The following is a 12,614-nucleotide window of genomic DNA, read 5'->3' on the forward strand; positions in this document are numbered from 1 at the left end:
GTAACGAAACGAAACGAAACGAATAGAACGTACAACGTACATGAAGAAGATAAGCGCACAGAGCGTCGCTGATAACGCAAGTTGTGCTAGCCGGCAACAGGACTTGTGCCGTGCAGGCGGGGACCTACCCAATGCCTGAGGCAGTCCAGCATAGACAGACAGACAGACGGACGTACGTAGAGACACAGTTGCTCCATGGAGCAGGAGGACTTGTGAATTTTAACATTTTAGAGAAAAGCGAACGAACGAAATTTTCGAATGTCAGCGTCGACTGAAACGAATTGTTGGGGCCGCTGTTGGAGCATGTCTAGCTGGGGTTGGCGGCGGCTCGAGCTGTGTGTGGGGCGTGGCAGTGTGTAAGTAGTAGCAATGCAAGGCAGCGGCAGCGGCAGCGGCAGCGGCTGCTGCGAAGCTGGAACGAAACAATTTGTAATTTATTTGCGAAGCGTGCGAAAGTTGAGGCAGCTGCCAAAGGCGTAGCCAGAGATGGCGATAGCGATGGCGCAACTGTGCCAGGCCGAAGGAGCAGCAGCCAACAGCAGATACAGATGATGCCAACACGCACACACACACACATAGGAAAGCACACACATTTAGTTAGCGCCGTGTGGGTGGCCCTAGAAGTTGTGGTAGTTGGAGGGGGGGTAGGGCAGGAGAATTATATATATTTTTTTTTTTTTGGTGCGGGGGGGCTGTTGGGCTACTTGGACCGTTTTAAAGACAACATGTTTAAGGTTTGGTTTTTGAAATTTATTTAAAACTTTTACGCTTAACACAATTTGAAATTTGAGTTATTTTGTGTTTGTGTGTGTGATTTTTAATTAGTTAGTTTTATTTGTTAGCTAGCCTTGATTTAATTATGTATATTGTTTGCTAAGTATATAAACTATGAACTTTAAATACTTATTACAAATATATTAAGCTGCTGTTTACGTTGACTTCTCTTCTTCGTTTCTTGGAAGTTCCCGTTTTTGACTATGTTACTCAGTCCGGCAGTTTTGAAGGAGCTTTTTGTGCGAAGCTTTTGCCAATTTAAAGACTTGAACAACTTGCTGAAGAGCACGGTGTATGTGCGTGTGTGTGTGTGTGTGTGAAGGAATACTTTAAAAGTAATTTAAAACATGCATATCTAACCCATTTATCCATTACTAAAAAGTATATCAAAATTCTTTGATTCAGCTAAATACGTTCTATATGTGTATATATATATATATATATAATATATATGTATAATATATTTGTATGGCCAAGCTTGAAAACTTTGCTAAGTATAAAAAATTGTTGTAATTATTGCAACTATTGTATTGTTTATTTTCTGTGCCTGTTAGTTGTGTGTTCTTATCGAGGGCAACACAAACAAACTGAACTGTGTGGGCTATCGTTATAGTAGTATGGTCTTTAGGTATTTGCTTAATCAGTCTTGTATACAAAAACAAAAAAAAACAAAACAAAAATCATTTAAATTAGCAAATTTTCTAAGTATTATTCACATGGCTACGGCCTATTTCGTTGTCATGCAGCATTTAACTAGGCAAAAATTGTTATTGTTAGTAAATTAATAATAATACATAACATAATGATGAAAAAAAACACAAACCATTTAATGGAGACACTTGAACTTGGTTATTGGATCTGCTGCTGCAACCTACATACAGCTACATACACAGTCGTAATACAGACAAATTGAGAATCAGGTATTCTTTTCACATTTTTTTGTTGTTGTTGTTGTTTTGTTGTTTACATAAACGAGCGTCGTCGCTTTGTCTGCCCATTGAATGGGCGTGTTGTGAACATAGAACATTTCGCAGTTGCACTTATTCGAATTATATTTTCAATTTGACACTTATAAACAATAGATTTGTAGAACATATATAAATATGTATGTATAAGATGCGCTTACAAATCAATAAATTAGGAATCAAATATTACAATACGAGACAGTTGTTGTTTTTTTTTGTTTTGTTTTGTTTTCATTTTGTTTGGTTGAAAAACATATATGTATATATATACAAGGTTCTCGACTTCACATTCAATTACATTGTTTCTCGTTCGAGAATGCAGCGGAGCCACAGCGTCTTTTAAATGCAGTCATTGGCTACTAAAGCCAGTATAAGTGGAAGTTCTTATGCATGGGGATCATCGTCAGATGCTGTGGCTGCTGTTTTACAGAACATGAATATCGCTTAATACTTGCTAACTTAAGAACAGGCTATAGATTTACAATTGTACTTAGGCCTAATATTAGAATTTACAATTTTTAGTTGTACACTAAGACGACATTAGATTCGCGTGTGTGTGTGTGTGTATGTGAATAGGGGACGGAGACGGGAAAGGAATCGTGGCCGTTCACCGACAGAGAATATCTTTAAGCACATATATATATCTCTCAATACATATATAAAAGAAAAAAAAAAGGATATAATTGGGAACACAAATTACGCGCTTATCATTTAAACCTAACTCCGGCTATCGTTGCTCTCGCTGAAGCTCTGTTCACTCGACTCACGCCGGCTGCTCACCGGCTTGGCCTTGTATTCTGTGATGAAAACGGTTACCGAATTCACGGTCACCTCACGCGTCTGCGCCGTCGAGCGATCCACGTTCTTCAAACGCGCTGGATACCGTTTGTGTCGCTGCCTGTCGTGCCCGCTGCCATGCCGCGAACTGGACGCCGGTTTGCCGTTGGGCATGTTACCACTGGCGCCGGGCAATGTGGCCGCCTGCTGAGCGACTAGCGCCGAGTTCAGGCGCGGTTTGCGCGTCGAGGTGCCTAGCAGCAACCGCAGCAGCAGCACCAGGAGAAAAACAGAAAAGGGAAAATGAGACCAAGCATAAACAGTAAAACGAGAGGGCGATACTATGCCACCGCATCACATGAGCGATTGGGTTTTTTTTTTTACAAATTACTCGCAATTCAAATGCGACGTTGGCGTTGACGTTGACGCGGCGTCGCAGTCGCAGTTGGCTCTAAATCGAAATCGAGGTCACTCACCTTTTCTCACGTCACACATGCGACACTTGAACGCCTCCGCCGAGTTCCTGTACGTGCAGACGCTGCAGTCCCAGAAATTCTCCTCAATTACTTTCGCTTGGCGCTTTTGTCGTCGCACGGGCGAGGATTTTTTGTCCATAATAATAACGCTGACCAAAGAGATGTCAAATGCAGCTGGCCGAATTTTTGCAATTGTTGTTGTCACTGCTGCTGCTGCTGCTGCTGCTACTGTTGTTGTGGCTGCTCTTGCTGGGCGCAGCAACAGAAAGGCTCGCAAACGGTCACTGCAGCGCTGCTGGCTTACAAAATGTGCACAATTTACGCTTAATTACTCCATTCATCTGCAATTGGCGAATATTAGCTGCTTTTTTCGGGTGAAAACTTTCTGCAATTGTCTTCTGGCCAAATAGAAAATTGTTGCGGAGTTGCCGTATGTGACGCGAGAATAAACACAAAATGTTGCTGAACTACCGCAATCCCTATCGATATATCGGCGGCAATGTATCGATAGGCAAAACATCGCTAAGTATCTGATAAAATATGCTTTGTTTATTTACGAATTTTGTTTTTGTTTCTAGTTTTCATGCAGCTCTTTGAATTAAAAACACCCATTTTAAATATATATTAAAAACACATTTTTATTACAAAAATTGACATTGATATTTACATATACCTCATTTGTCCTAAATCTAAATATAAAATTTCATCTTAATATTAGATAATATATATACATGTTTTCATTTAGCTTATAATTCACATTTTACTTAGATATAACTATGATCAAATCTATTGCTCCAGCATATTCTCAAAGTCCTTCAGCTCCAGCTCACGCTCTATGACCTGCGTGTAGAGATTATCAAGCGTTTCCTGCATCCTCTGCTTCAGCGTGGCATTCTGAATGGACGCAATTTCGGTTGACTTTTGCGATTGTTGATTCTTCAGTTCGCTTATTTGACGCGTCAGCTGATTGATCTTGTCGTGGATTTGCTGTTGTGTATACTGTGGTTGCGGCTCATCCATGAACTCCAGATTCTCGAACTCCTCACGCTTGGTCATAAGCTGATTGTCATAGAAACCGCTGGGCGCAGCCAAATTCGAGCTCGAGCCGGCTGCACTCAGCTTTGGACTGCTGTTTTCGCGTCCGAACATCGACTTGTTGAACTCATTGTGCTCCATCTTAACGCCACTGTTGCTAGCGCCGCCGCCAACGCCACCGCCGCTGGCAGCGCCAAAGAAATCAGACATGCGTGAATCGTCGGCGGACAACCGTGAAGATTCCTCCAGTTCGTGTCGCTGCGCACGCGAATTGTTGCCGGGCAATGTGGGCTCGTCCTCGTCATCTGTGGTAGAGACCTCTTCGCCGAATATATCATGAGCAGCTACGCCCATATTGGGCGCCCGATGCGTATCGAAATTGCTAGTTTCATCGTCATCCGACTCCACGTTTATCTCACGCTGCGAGTTGCTCTCATTGAGGGTCTTATCGCTGGCATGCATGGTCTCGTCCTGCATATCCTCATCGGCCTCGTTGTACGGCTTGATGTCTGACTGATCCAGCTCATCGCTGGGCTTGTCCTCCTCATTGATGATCTCGTATTCGACGCGCACAGCCTCGTTGTCGATGCGCAGCAGATGCTTTACTTCCTTCTCGATCTCCGGCGTTTCCACGTTCTTCTTTTTCAACGTCTTGCGAAAGCGTCGTTTGCGTACGTTCTTGCAGGGCGGCGTTATGCCATGGGGCCACAAATACTTTTTGTCCACCTTGTTGGGATCCTTTTTCTTGTTCTTGTTGGGCGACTCTTTCTCCGTCTCATCCTCCGGCTCCTCCTTGCATATGAGCAACTGGCAAATGTCCGCGGATTTATAAAAGCTTTTATTGTCTATCGTCTTGTAGCTCTCCATAACTGTCGGCAGGTCGACAATTTTTGCGTAGAGCAATTGGTCATCGAGCCGCACCTCCCCATACCGCAAATCCTGATCTAATTGTATAGTTAATCGATCCTTGATGTTACCTGCCTGTATGGACTCGTGCACCACACTGGCCAGGTGCTAAAAAAGGAGGCAATTTGTCAAATGTGTCAAAAGTAAGCGAACGTTGCCCTACCTTGGGAAAACGCATTATGAACTGGTTCTCTAGCTCAACTCCATCATCCCTAGGCTTATGCTCAGCCTGTTTCTTCTTTTCAAACATTTTAACTAATAGATTTAACTTATATTTAATAAACAACAAACTAAGAAATTTCTGGCACAACTTTTACTACACTGTTGCATGTTCGATACCGCGAATATAATCAGCGTGCGGGTGGCAGTTATCGATAGTCGTAGAAGTGTTGAAAAGTTTCATTCTGTGTGTTTGATCTGGCAACCTTAATTAATAAAATAAAATGAAAAGCGCGCCTAAGCAAATCGAATAAGAATCTACATTGTGTTTTGGACATCTTCACACTTATGCTGTGTGTATAGTTAATAATAATAATGTACGCTTAATAAATCTGTGTCGTGGCTGCCGTATTGCGCCCACGCAGCGCGCAAAAATGGAACCCAAAGGCCGTCCAGCAAAAAACCAAGCGCAACTTGTTTTTTAACACACACACATGTATGTACATATGTATGTATGCATAGTTTATTTGTATGCATGTTTAATTATAATATTCTTAAACAAATAGCTACAAAAATATATAGTACAAACAGCTGACGTTAAAGTGACATTTTAAGCTGTTATATGTGACTGCTTATGTAAATAGATCAACGGTTGGCTTATCTTATCTTATTTAATCGCGCTCATCCGACTGCATCATTTCACACCCTTCGGATTGTAGACACCCAAAAAGGTGTTGCACTTGCGGCAGTAATGGTTGCCCGTGCGGCAGCTATTCATGCAATAGGGCACAAAGCAGGCACAGACACACCAGCTATGGAATGGGCAATTGGATTAGAGTTCGAACCGAGGTTCTAGAGGTTTCCCACTTACCCCACCAGGCAGATGAGCGCTGCGGCCATATGAGTACGTGCGTTGGCTGTGTGCGTCATGCGAGTGGTCTTCTGTACGCCACAGGCGGGACACAGCACGCGGCAGGGATTCGGGCCCAGATTTGTGGGACCTGCAACCAAGTTGTTGTTGTTTTTTTTTTTTTTAAAACATTTCTTGCAATCATAATTGCACGCAGCCGGACTCACCTGTCTGCACAAATGTGGGCTCCAGCTGTTGTGGCTGTGGTGGTTGTTGTTGTGGCTGCGGCTGCGCAATCACAATCGTCGCTGAAGCGGGAACGGTAGCGGGAGCAGGAGTGTGTGCTGCTATTGCCACATCATACGATGGCGGCGCCTCAATGGGCACGCCGAGCTGGGCAGCAGACAGTTCGTTTGTTGGCGTCGGCAGCGGAGCGCTTGGCGTGTTGAAATCCACTTGTGGATAGAGCATGGCACGCTTCTGTTCCATGGTGCGAAGTTCAGCTTTAACTTCAATATGAATCAGATACTACAGAGAGCGACAAATCACAGCCCAAAAGCTTTGTTTGCTTTGCTAATTGCCGTCTCAAACCTCGTCGTTGTTGCTCGCTCCGACTCTCTGTTCACGCTCTCGCCGTGGTCTTTTTCGTTTCACTTTCAACACGCGACTGAATTCAAGTTTAGCGCTAACCAAAATAGCTGCCAGAGATCTGCGGAGAGCGAGCTTGAAAGCTAAAACGAAAACAAAAACAGGTACGAACGAGATGTTCAAAGGTGCCCGACTGGCAGATACTGCTTACTTTCTAGTACAATCTTATTTGTTCGAGTTCGTTTCTCAGCCCCAAACTATGGCAAATGCATTCCTGAATAAGTTCGGTGTTTACCGTCCCGTACTTAAGATATTTGTTGTGCTTAAATATGTCGTAGAAATGTCAAGGCTAAAACTTTAAAAAGGTTTCGTTTTAAATTTGAGAGAAAATGGATTGGACATTTAATAAATTAAATGTATAATTCACAAAACAAGTTCGAAAACTGTTTACAAATCGATTTTTGTCAATTTATATATAGATATTCCATAAGGGCTTTCAACTATATTTTTCAGCACTTCAATATACCTTTTAAGCCAGTTTTTATGGTTATAGGGTACACAACAAAATCAAGTAAAAACTTTGGCAATCTTTTGCAACAATTGCACAACCGAAAAAAAAAACACGAAATTTAGATACTAATGTATTTGAACAATTTATCTAAGGTACACAAATGCCTGCTCTTTAAATACAGGTAGCTATATGCATATATGTATGTGTATCTCAGGTATAATTTTGTATTTTTAGCAAAAGCTGCTGCTGCTGCAGATAAACGTTCATTTTGGAGTTCCACATCCGTCTGTGCGGGGGAGGGGTGGGGGGATTGGGAGCGTCACTTGCGCAAATAGGTGCCCAGGTAGTGATCGCACATGCCGCAGTAGTGATTGGTGTTCATGCAGCTGGAAATGCAGTAGGGCAGGCACACGCAGCAGTAGAGTCTGGCGGAATGGAAAAGTGTCGCAACAGTCATACAACAACAACAACAACAACAACAACAACTAAGTACTATCTGTGGGCCATTGCGGCGATTACTCACTGCAGCAAGCACAGCACCAGCGCAATTAGGTGGGTGCGCGAGTTGGGCCTGTAGGAGACGCGGGTGCGCGTGTAATTGTGACAGAACGGGCACTGGACATCCTGTGGATCCGGGCCATATGGCGAGCTGGGCACCACGATCACCGTGTGCTGAGTGCTTGTCCCTGTTGTTGCCGGTACGGTTCCGGGTCCGGTTGTCTGGGCAGGCGTGGGCGTGGTCGTGGCCGTTGCCTGATCATAGCTGGGCGGCGCTGGTGGAGCCAACAGCTGCTCCTGCTCCGGCTGCTCGTGCACCTCCTTAGGCACCTCCAGCGGCTCTTTGGGATAGACACTTTCCATAATTGGAGTATGACCGACGTATGACAAATTCTCTGTCGGCGCTGTCAATGCTAGCCATGAAAAACAAAAAAAAAACAAGAACCTGCGACGCACCCAATCGGTTCTTATCAAATGTGGTAGGTTTCTGCTGTCTCTGCTTCTTGCGCCCAATTTGTCGAAAGCTTCACGCCGATTGTGCGCTTATTTGTTTACCTTATAGGTAAAATGAGTAGCTTTCCATCAGAGTATGTGTGCGTGCGTGTCGCTTAACACCTAAAAAAAAAAATGTTCGTGTGCATGTGTGGAGAAATTGTTTACGTTTATTGTTGTTTAGCATAAAGCTATTAATCGCTGCTATAGACGCCCACAAATTTGTTGCAATTGCCGCAGAAATGATTCGCATTCATGCAGCTGGTAGCGCAGTAGGGCAAACAGGCAAAGCACCAGAGACTGCACGAGCAAGAAAAACAAGCACATACCGATAAGATAAGAGGGAGAGGAAGAGTGAGAGCTATTGATAACAGAGTCTGCGTTATCTTACCCCACGATGCAAAGCAGGGCGGCCATGCAATGGGTGCGCACACTGGGCGAATACTCGACGCGCGTCAGCTTCTGCACATGACAATGCGGACAGCTAATGTAGCACGGATCCGGCCCCACAGCGGGCGACGGCTGTTCTGCAATTATTCCAAACAATCAAACAATTCATCAAATGAGCAACATTCTGTACTTACGCTGTATGATGACCACCTGAGCAGGTGTTGGCACGTGAAAGTGTGTTGCCTGCTCGTAACTGGGCGGCTGTGGCTGCGCCTGCGCATACTGATAGCTCATGTTCGGTTTTTATCCGCGCACAGGTCTGTTGTTAACCAGCTTCGATTTCGTACTCTTCGTTGTTTTCTGCCTGTGTCTGGCAACAATGTTGCCAGCGCGCATGTTGCAGCAACATGCCGTTAAAAAGCTTTCGAAACTTTCAGCAACAGTTGCCAACTCATTTATTTATTGCCAGCTAAACGCTTTGGTTCGTTTCGTAGGCGATTTATCAGCGACTTATTTTAAAATGTATACTAGCGACGCTTTTATTTGCATGCAACCGGAAATGCGCAACCATATCGCCACATTTCCCTAAACACGAACTCCAGAGATTGTGTAATGCTTGGAAATAATCATCAGGCTTTCCATGATCTTGTGCCTTTAAAATTTGATATATGGAATATATATAACAAGATTATAAACTGAGGTTTACTGAATCATGAACAAATTTCTTGAAATTGCATTTTTTTCCTTAAACTTTTTTTTATGTGGTTTCTTTCAATGCTTTATTATACTTGATAAAAGTGTATTTCTGTACGCTTTGCTAGATGAATCGCAGGCATATTATAAACAAAAATAATAGTATTTAAATCTACGTGAAACAAATTTTGGTTAAAAATAAATTATCGATCTCGATGAGGAAGGTTAAAACTTATTTTCTTGATAAAAAAAAAACCGTCGTGCTTTGCTCTGCAAACTTATATGCATATAGTATATGTATATCTGTGTATACAGATGTATATATATGTATATTGTGAGCTTGTGATGAAATCGAAGCCTAGAAGACGGTCTCAATTCTGATAGGAGCCGATGTAGGCGCCACAACGACCGCATTTGTGCACGGCTGTTTGGCAGGACTCTGCACAGTAGGGTATACAGCAGCAGCAGACGCAACTGGAGTAGATAAGGAAATATCCTTAAAGAAAGGCCAAACAAATTTAAATAACATTTGCTTACCCCAGCAAACACAGGAGCAGCGCAACCAAATGCGTCTTGGAGTTGGGCTCGAATGTGACCGCGGTTAGCTGACGACTGTGGCACGTGGGGCAGGTGGCCATGCAGGGTCCGCTGCCTAGGACGTTCGGCACCGTAGCTACAAACAAAAAATATGTCAAATATTTGGCTTCTCTTGGGATGATCGCGGCAAACTACTTACTACTCGACGCAATTGGCGCTGTCGTCATGAAATGTGTTTCTGGACTTGGCCTTAGAATTGGATTGCCAAATTCGCTATAGCTAGGAGGAGGCACGGGATAGGCATGCTTCGATTCCATTTTCGTTGGCTTCTCTGAAGGTCTGAAGTGCTCGCAGCTTGACGCGGAACTGAAACTTCTTGTCGAGTGAAACCGCAAAAGAAACCCACTCAAGAAATGGGTGCAACTGAAGAGCTAACGAGCTGCGGAGAGCCATTGATAAGGCTTTGAAATAAAAGTAAATATGAGAGCAAAAGATGTGTCGTCATAAAAGAAGTACCCGCAGGTGACAAGTCATACAGTTTCAAAAACAAAGGCCTATTGATTTATCAACAAAGGAAACATTGTTCAATGTGAAATGAATAATATGCTTATTAATATGAACTCTGCCTCTTAGCGAATAGAATGATTATAATAATGACCCCAGAGAGTTGGCCATTAGTGGAGGCGATTTGAATAGAATGTCCCTTTCAATAGCTAATGTCTGCTTATCAATCATTCAGTTTAGCTAAGAATATAAGCTAATAAGCCTCTCTCACAAAGATTCGAACTGGAGCTCACAAAAATTCATATATAGAGCAGACTTGGCCATGAATTCGAGCCCTCATCCCCGAGCCCCACTTCGACAACAGAGCTAGCGAGACTGGCTTTAAGATTTCTCACATTTAATTTAGATATATTCCGAGTTCTGGATTTCTTTATTCAAAATATGAGCATACATCAGTTGAGCTTAGCGTTCGTAGGTGCCAAGAAAGGTGTTGCAAGAGGAGCAATAGTGATCCACGTTGCGGGCACAGTCCGTGCAATACAAGCAGGCGGCGCAGGGCCACAAACTGAAGGAGGGCAGAAATTTGAGTACGATCTTCAAGTAAAGTTGATCAGAGTCTGCGGCTTTTCACTTACAGTGTCAGGCACATGATTAGGGCTAAAATGTGTGTTCTTGTCGTGGCATGGCCCTCCGTGCGCGACATCATCTCCAGATGACAGTTCGGACAGACCACTCTGGAGGACTCGGGACCAACGTTTGTGGACATTTTGTTTTTGCCTCTAGTATTTGTTTGATGTTGAGCTCCGCTGCGGCTGCTGCTTGTTGCGATACTGTGACTCTTCAATAACTTACGGACTTTATTTATTATTTATTTGTAAAAAGCAGAAAACTTACCCGCATTAAATGCGTGCACAATAAACTAACTCGATAAGTGTGTTTGAAATTCTCTTTTCAACTCACAAAAGCTTTCGAAGTAGTTGCTCTTACGGAAAAGTTCCACAGATTGATTGAGCTTAGGTCTAAAACTGGGATATATAGCAGATGGTACATACGGATAGAATATGTTGAATAGAATCAAAACTAATAATATACATTTGTGTATAAGCTTTTTCATTTAATTAAGTGAATATATAATGTGTGTGCATCATATACAAAATTGAGTTTGTTATTTAATTTTAAATTAATTCAATATTTTATTTCAATTTGATTGATGATTAATACCGAAAATCGTGTGGAATATCTTGAAGACATTACAAATTCCGTAATGTTAAGTATTTAGAGATTTCGTTTGTATTTAAAGCCAGCCCGAACTGCTTCAGTTCTGATAGGTGCCCACAAAGGCGCCACAGCTGGAGCAGGTGTGCACGGCGCTCTGGCAAGAGTCCACACAGTACGGCACACAGCAGCAACAGATGCCGCTGCAAGTCAACAGATTATCGATGGTAAACAGATGGTTCCCGAACGCGATCAGTACTCACCCCACCAGGCAAATGAGCAGCGCCAAGAGATGGGTCTTGGTGCTGGGCTCGTGCTTAACCGTGGTCAGCAGACGCGCCTGACACGAGGGGCAGGTGGCCACAGTTGGCATTCGGCCCAAATGATTTTGTGCCACACCTGCGTAAATTATTAATTGTGTCTTTTGTTTACTTAACAATTGTTCGGCCACTTTTTTTGGCTTCCACTAACCCTGCATGTAAACCTGCGGCTGTTGCACGTTAATTACGGACGCAGGCATTGCCGATGGCGGCAACTCCGTCGGAATCATCGACGGGCCGCCCAGGTCACCATATTGCGGCGGCGCGTCCGGCGCTTGCGGATAGAGATGCGATTTGTTGTCCATTGCTCAGCTTTGGTCTTCCGAGCGAGGTCTGCTCCGTTTGCGGCTCGCTACGAAACTGAGAAGCGTGAAATTCCGCTGCTTTCCCGATGCCTGTCAGTCAATAGCAAAATAACACAAGGGTATACAAGCGTGTGTGTGTGTGTGTGTGTGTGTGTGTGTGTGTGTGTGTGTGTGGGTGTGTAATTTGTATGTGTGCGCGTGTGAGTTAGATAACAAATTTGTCCAGTCAACTTCCAGCGCAAGAATCCACAACGTCAGCCATCTAATGACGCAGTGTTCAGTCAAAGATTTATTTATTATCTTTAAACAGTAAAGTCTCAACTATAGCATTGGTTATATAAGAAGTATAAACTCAACTTGAGCTGTAGGACATGCATATGGGGTATATAAGCCAAAGCTTGTCAAATCCATCATAATAGTAATTGCTATTTTAATCGAATGCATATCAAATAAGCATTAAGTAAGCAGTTGCAGCTAGTTCCCTTTGGCATAAAAACTATTAGACAAACTTGGCACTTGCCTCGGACAATAATTGATATTTACATATATAATATATATAATTAAGTTTTACACGTTAGGTTACTATAAAAAAATATATTTCAATTTATTATTTTCACTT

The 12,614-nt window shown here is 43.1% G+C and overlaps 8 protein-coding genes across 9 annotated transcripts; all 8 read right to left on the reverse strand.

Moving 5' to 3' along the window:
- Nucleotides 1–1,574: 1,574 nt before the first annotated feature.
- Nucleotides 1,575–3,447, reverse strand: RYBP (ring and YY1 binding protein). The gene is made up of 2 exons (XM_002050202.4): nucleotides 2,993–3,447; nucleotides 1,575–2,770 (listed from the first exon to the last, which is right to left on the reverse strand). The coding sequence occupies exons 1-2, from the start codon at nucleotides 3,129–3,131 to the stop codon at nucleotides 2,457–2,459; spliced, it is 453 nt and encodes a 150-aa protein (XP_002050238.1). The 5' UTR covers nucleotides 3,132–3,447; the 3' UTR covers nucleotides 1,575–2,456.
- A 163-nt stretch (nucleotides 3,448–3,610) lies between these two features.
- Taf7 (TATA-box binding protein associated factor 7) lies at nucleotides 3,611–5,278 on the reverse strand. Its single transcript, XM_002050201.4, has 2 exons — nucleotides 5,097–5,278; nucleotides 3,611–5,041 (listed from the first exon to the last, which is right to left on the reverse strand). The coding sequence occupies exons 1-2, from the start codon at nucleotides 5,181–5,183 to the stop codon at nucleotides 3,779–3,781; spliced, it is 1,350 nt and encodes a 449-aa protein (XP_002050237.1). The 5' UTR covers nucleotides 5,184–5,278; the 3' UTR covers nucleotides 3,611–3,778.
- A 316-nt stretch (nucleotides 5,279–5,594) lies between these two features.
- On the reverse strand, nucleotides 5,595–6,871 carry LOC6625364 (lipopolysaccharide-induced tumor necrosis factor-alpha factor homolog). Its single transcript, XM_032435930.2, has 4 exons — nucleotides 6,742–6,871; nucleotides 6,170–6,673; nucleotides 5,964–6,093; nucleotides 5,595–5,904 (listed from the first exon to the last, which is right to left on the reverse strand). The coding sequence occupies exons 2-4, from the start codon at nucleotides 6,429–6,431 to the stop codon at nucleotides 5,787–5,789; spliced, it is 510 nt and encodes a 169-aa protein (XP_032291821.1). The 5' UTR covers nucleotides 6,432–6,673; nucleotides 6,742–6,871; the 3' UTR covers nucleotides 5,595–5,786.
- Nucleotides 6,872–7,158: 287 nt separating this feature from the next.
- On the reverse strand, nucleotides 7,159–8,169 carry LOC6625363 (lipopolysaccharide-induced tumor necrosis factor-alpha factor homolog). The gene is made up of 2 exons (XM_002050199.4): nucleotides 7,565–8,169; nucleotides 7,159–7,466 (listed from the first exon to the last, which is right to left on the reverse strand). Exons 1-2 carry the CDS (start codon nucleotides 7,900–7,902, stop codon nucleotides 7,361–7,363), a joined length of 444 nt encoding a protein of 147 aa, XP_002050235.1. The 5' UTR covers nucleotides 7,903–8,169; the 3' UTR covers nucleotides 7,159–7,360.
- A 6-nt stretch (nucleotides 8,170–8,175) lies between these two features.
- Nucleotides 8,176–8,777, reverse strand: LOC6625362 (lipopolysaccharide-induced tumor necrosis factor-alpha factor homolog). 2 transcript variants are annotated; one of them, XM_015174472.3, is made up of 3 exons: nucleotides 8,616–8,777; nucleotides 8,423–8,553; nucleotides 8,176–8,331 (listed from the first exon to the last, which is right to left on the reverse strand). In XM_015174472.3, the coding sequence occupies exons 1-3, from the start codon at nucleotides 8,700–8,702 to the stop codon at nucleotides 8,226–8,228; spliced, it is 324 nt and encodes a 107-aa protein (XP_015029958.1). In that variant the 5' UTR covers nucleotides 8,703–8,777; the 3' UTR covers nucleotides 8,176–8,225. The 2 variants fall into 2 exon arrangements, with proteins under 2 accessions (XP_015029958.1, XP_002050234.1); XM_002050198.4 differs by having other exon boundaries at nucleotides 8,423–8,558.
- A 401-nt stretch (nucleotides 8,778–9,178) lies between these two features.
- On the reverse strand, nucleotides 9,179–10,024 carry LOC6625361 (lipopolysaccharide-induced tumor necrosis factor-alpha factor homolog). Its single transcript, XM_002050197.4, has 3 exons — nucleotides 9,851–10,024; nucleotides 9,652–9,787; nucleotides 9,179–9,588 (listed from the first exon to the last, which is right to left on the reverse strand). Exons 1-3 carry the CDS (start codon nucleotides 9,966–9,968, stop codon nucleotides 9,486–9,488), a joined length of 357 nt encoding a protein of 118 aa, XP_002050233.1. The 5' UTR covers nucleotides 9,969–10,024; the 3' UTR covers nucleotides 9,179–9,485.
- Nucleotides 10,025–10,540: 516 nt separating this feature from the next.
- LOC6625360 (lipopolysaccharide-induced tumor necrosis factor-alpha factor) lies at nucleotides 10,541–10,993 on the reverse strand. Its single transcript, XM_002050196.4, has 2 exons — nucleotides 10,791–10,993; nucleotides 10,541–10,720 (listed from the first exon to the last, which is right to left on the reverse strand). The coding sequence occupies exons 1-2, from the start codon at nucleotides 10,919–10,921 to the stop codon at nucleotides 10,618–10,620; spliced, it is 234 nt and encodes a 77-aa protein (XP_002050232.1). The 5' UTR covers nucleotides 10,922–10,993; the 3' UTR covers nucleotides 10,541–10,617.
- A 251-nt stretch (nucleotides 10,994–11,244) lies between these two features.
- Nucleotides 11,245–12,055, reverse strand: LOC6625359 (lipopolysaccharide-induced tumor necrosis factor-alpha factor homolog). The gene is made up of 3 exons (XM_002050195.4): nucleotides 11,842–12,055; nucleotides 11,634–11,769; nucleotides 11,245–11,573 (listed from the first exon to the last, which is right to left on the reverse strand). Exons 1-3 carry the CDS (start codon nucleotides 11,993–11,995, stop codon nucleotides 11,471–11,473), a joined length of 393 nt encoding a protein of 130 aa, XP_002050231.2. The 5' UTR covers nucleotides 11,996–12,055; the 3' UTR covers nucleotides 11,245–11,470.
- Nucleotides 12,056–12,614: the final 559 nt, after the last annotated feature.

The sequence above is a fragment of the Drosophila virilis genome, chromosome 5 (genome assembly GCF_030788295.1).
Source record: "Drosophila virilis strain 15010-1051.87 chromosome 5, Dvir_AGI_RSII-ME, whole genome shotgun sequence".
NCBI lineage: Eukaryota > Metazoa > Arthropoda > Insecta > Diptera > Drosophilidae > Drosophila > Drosophila virilis.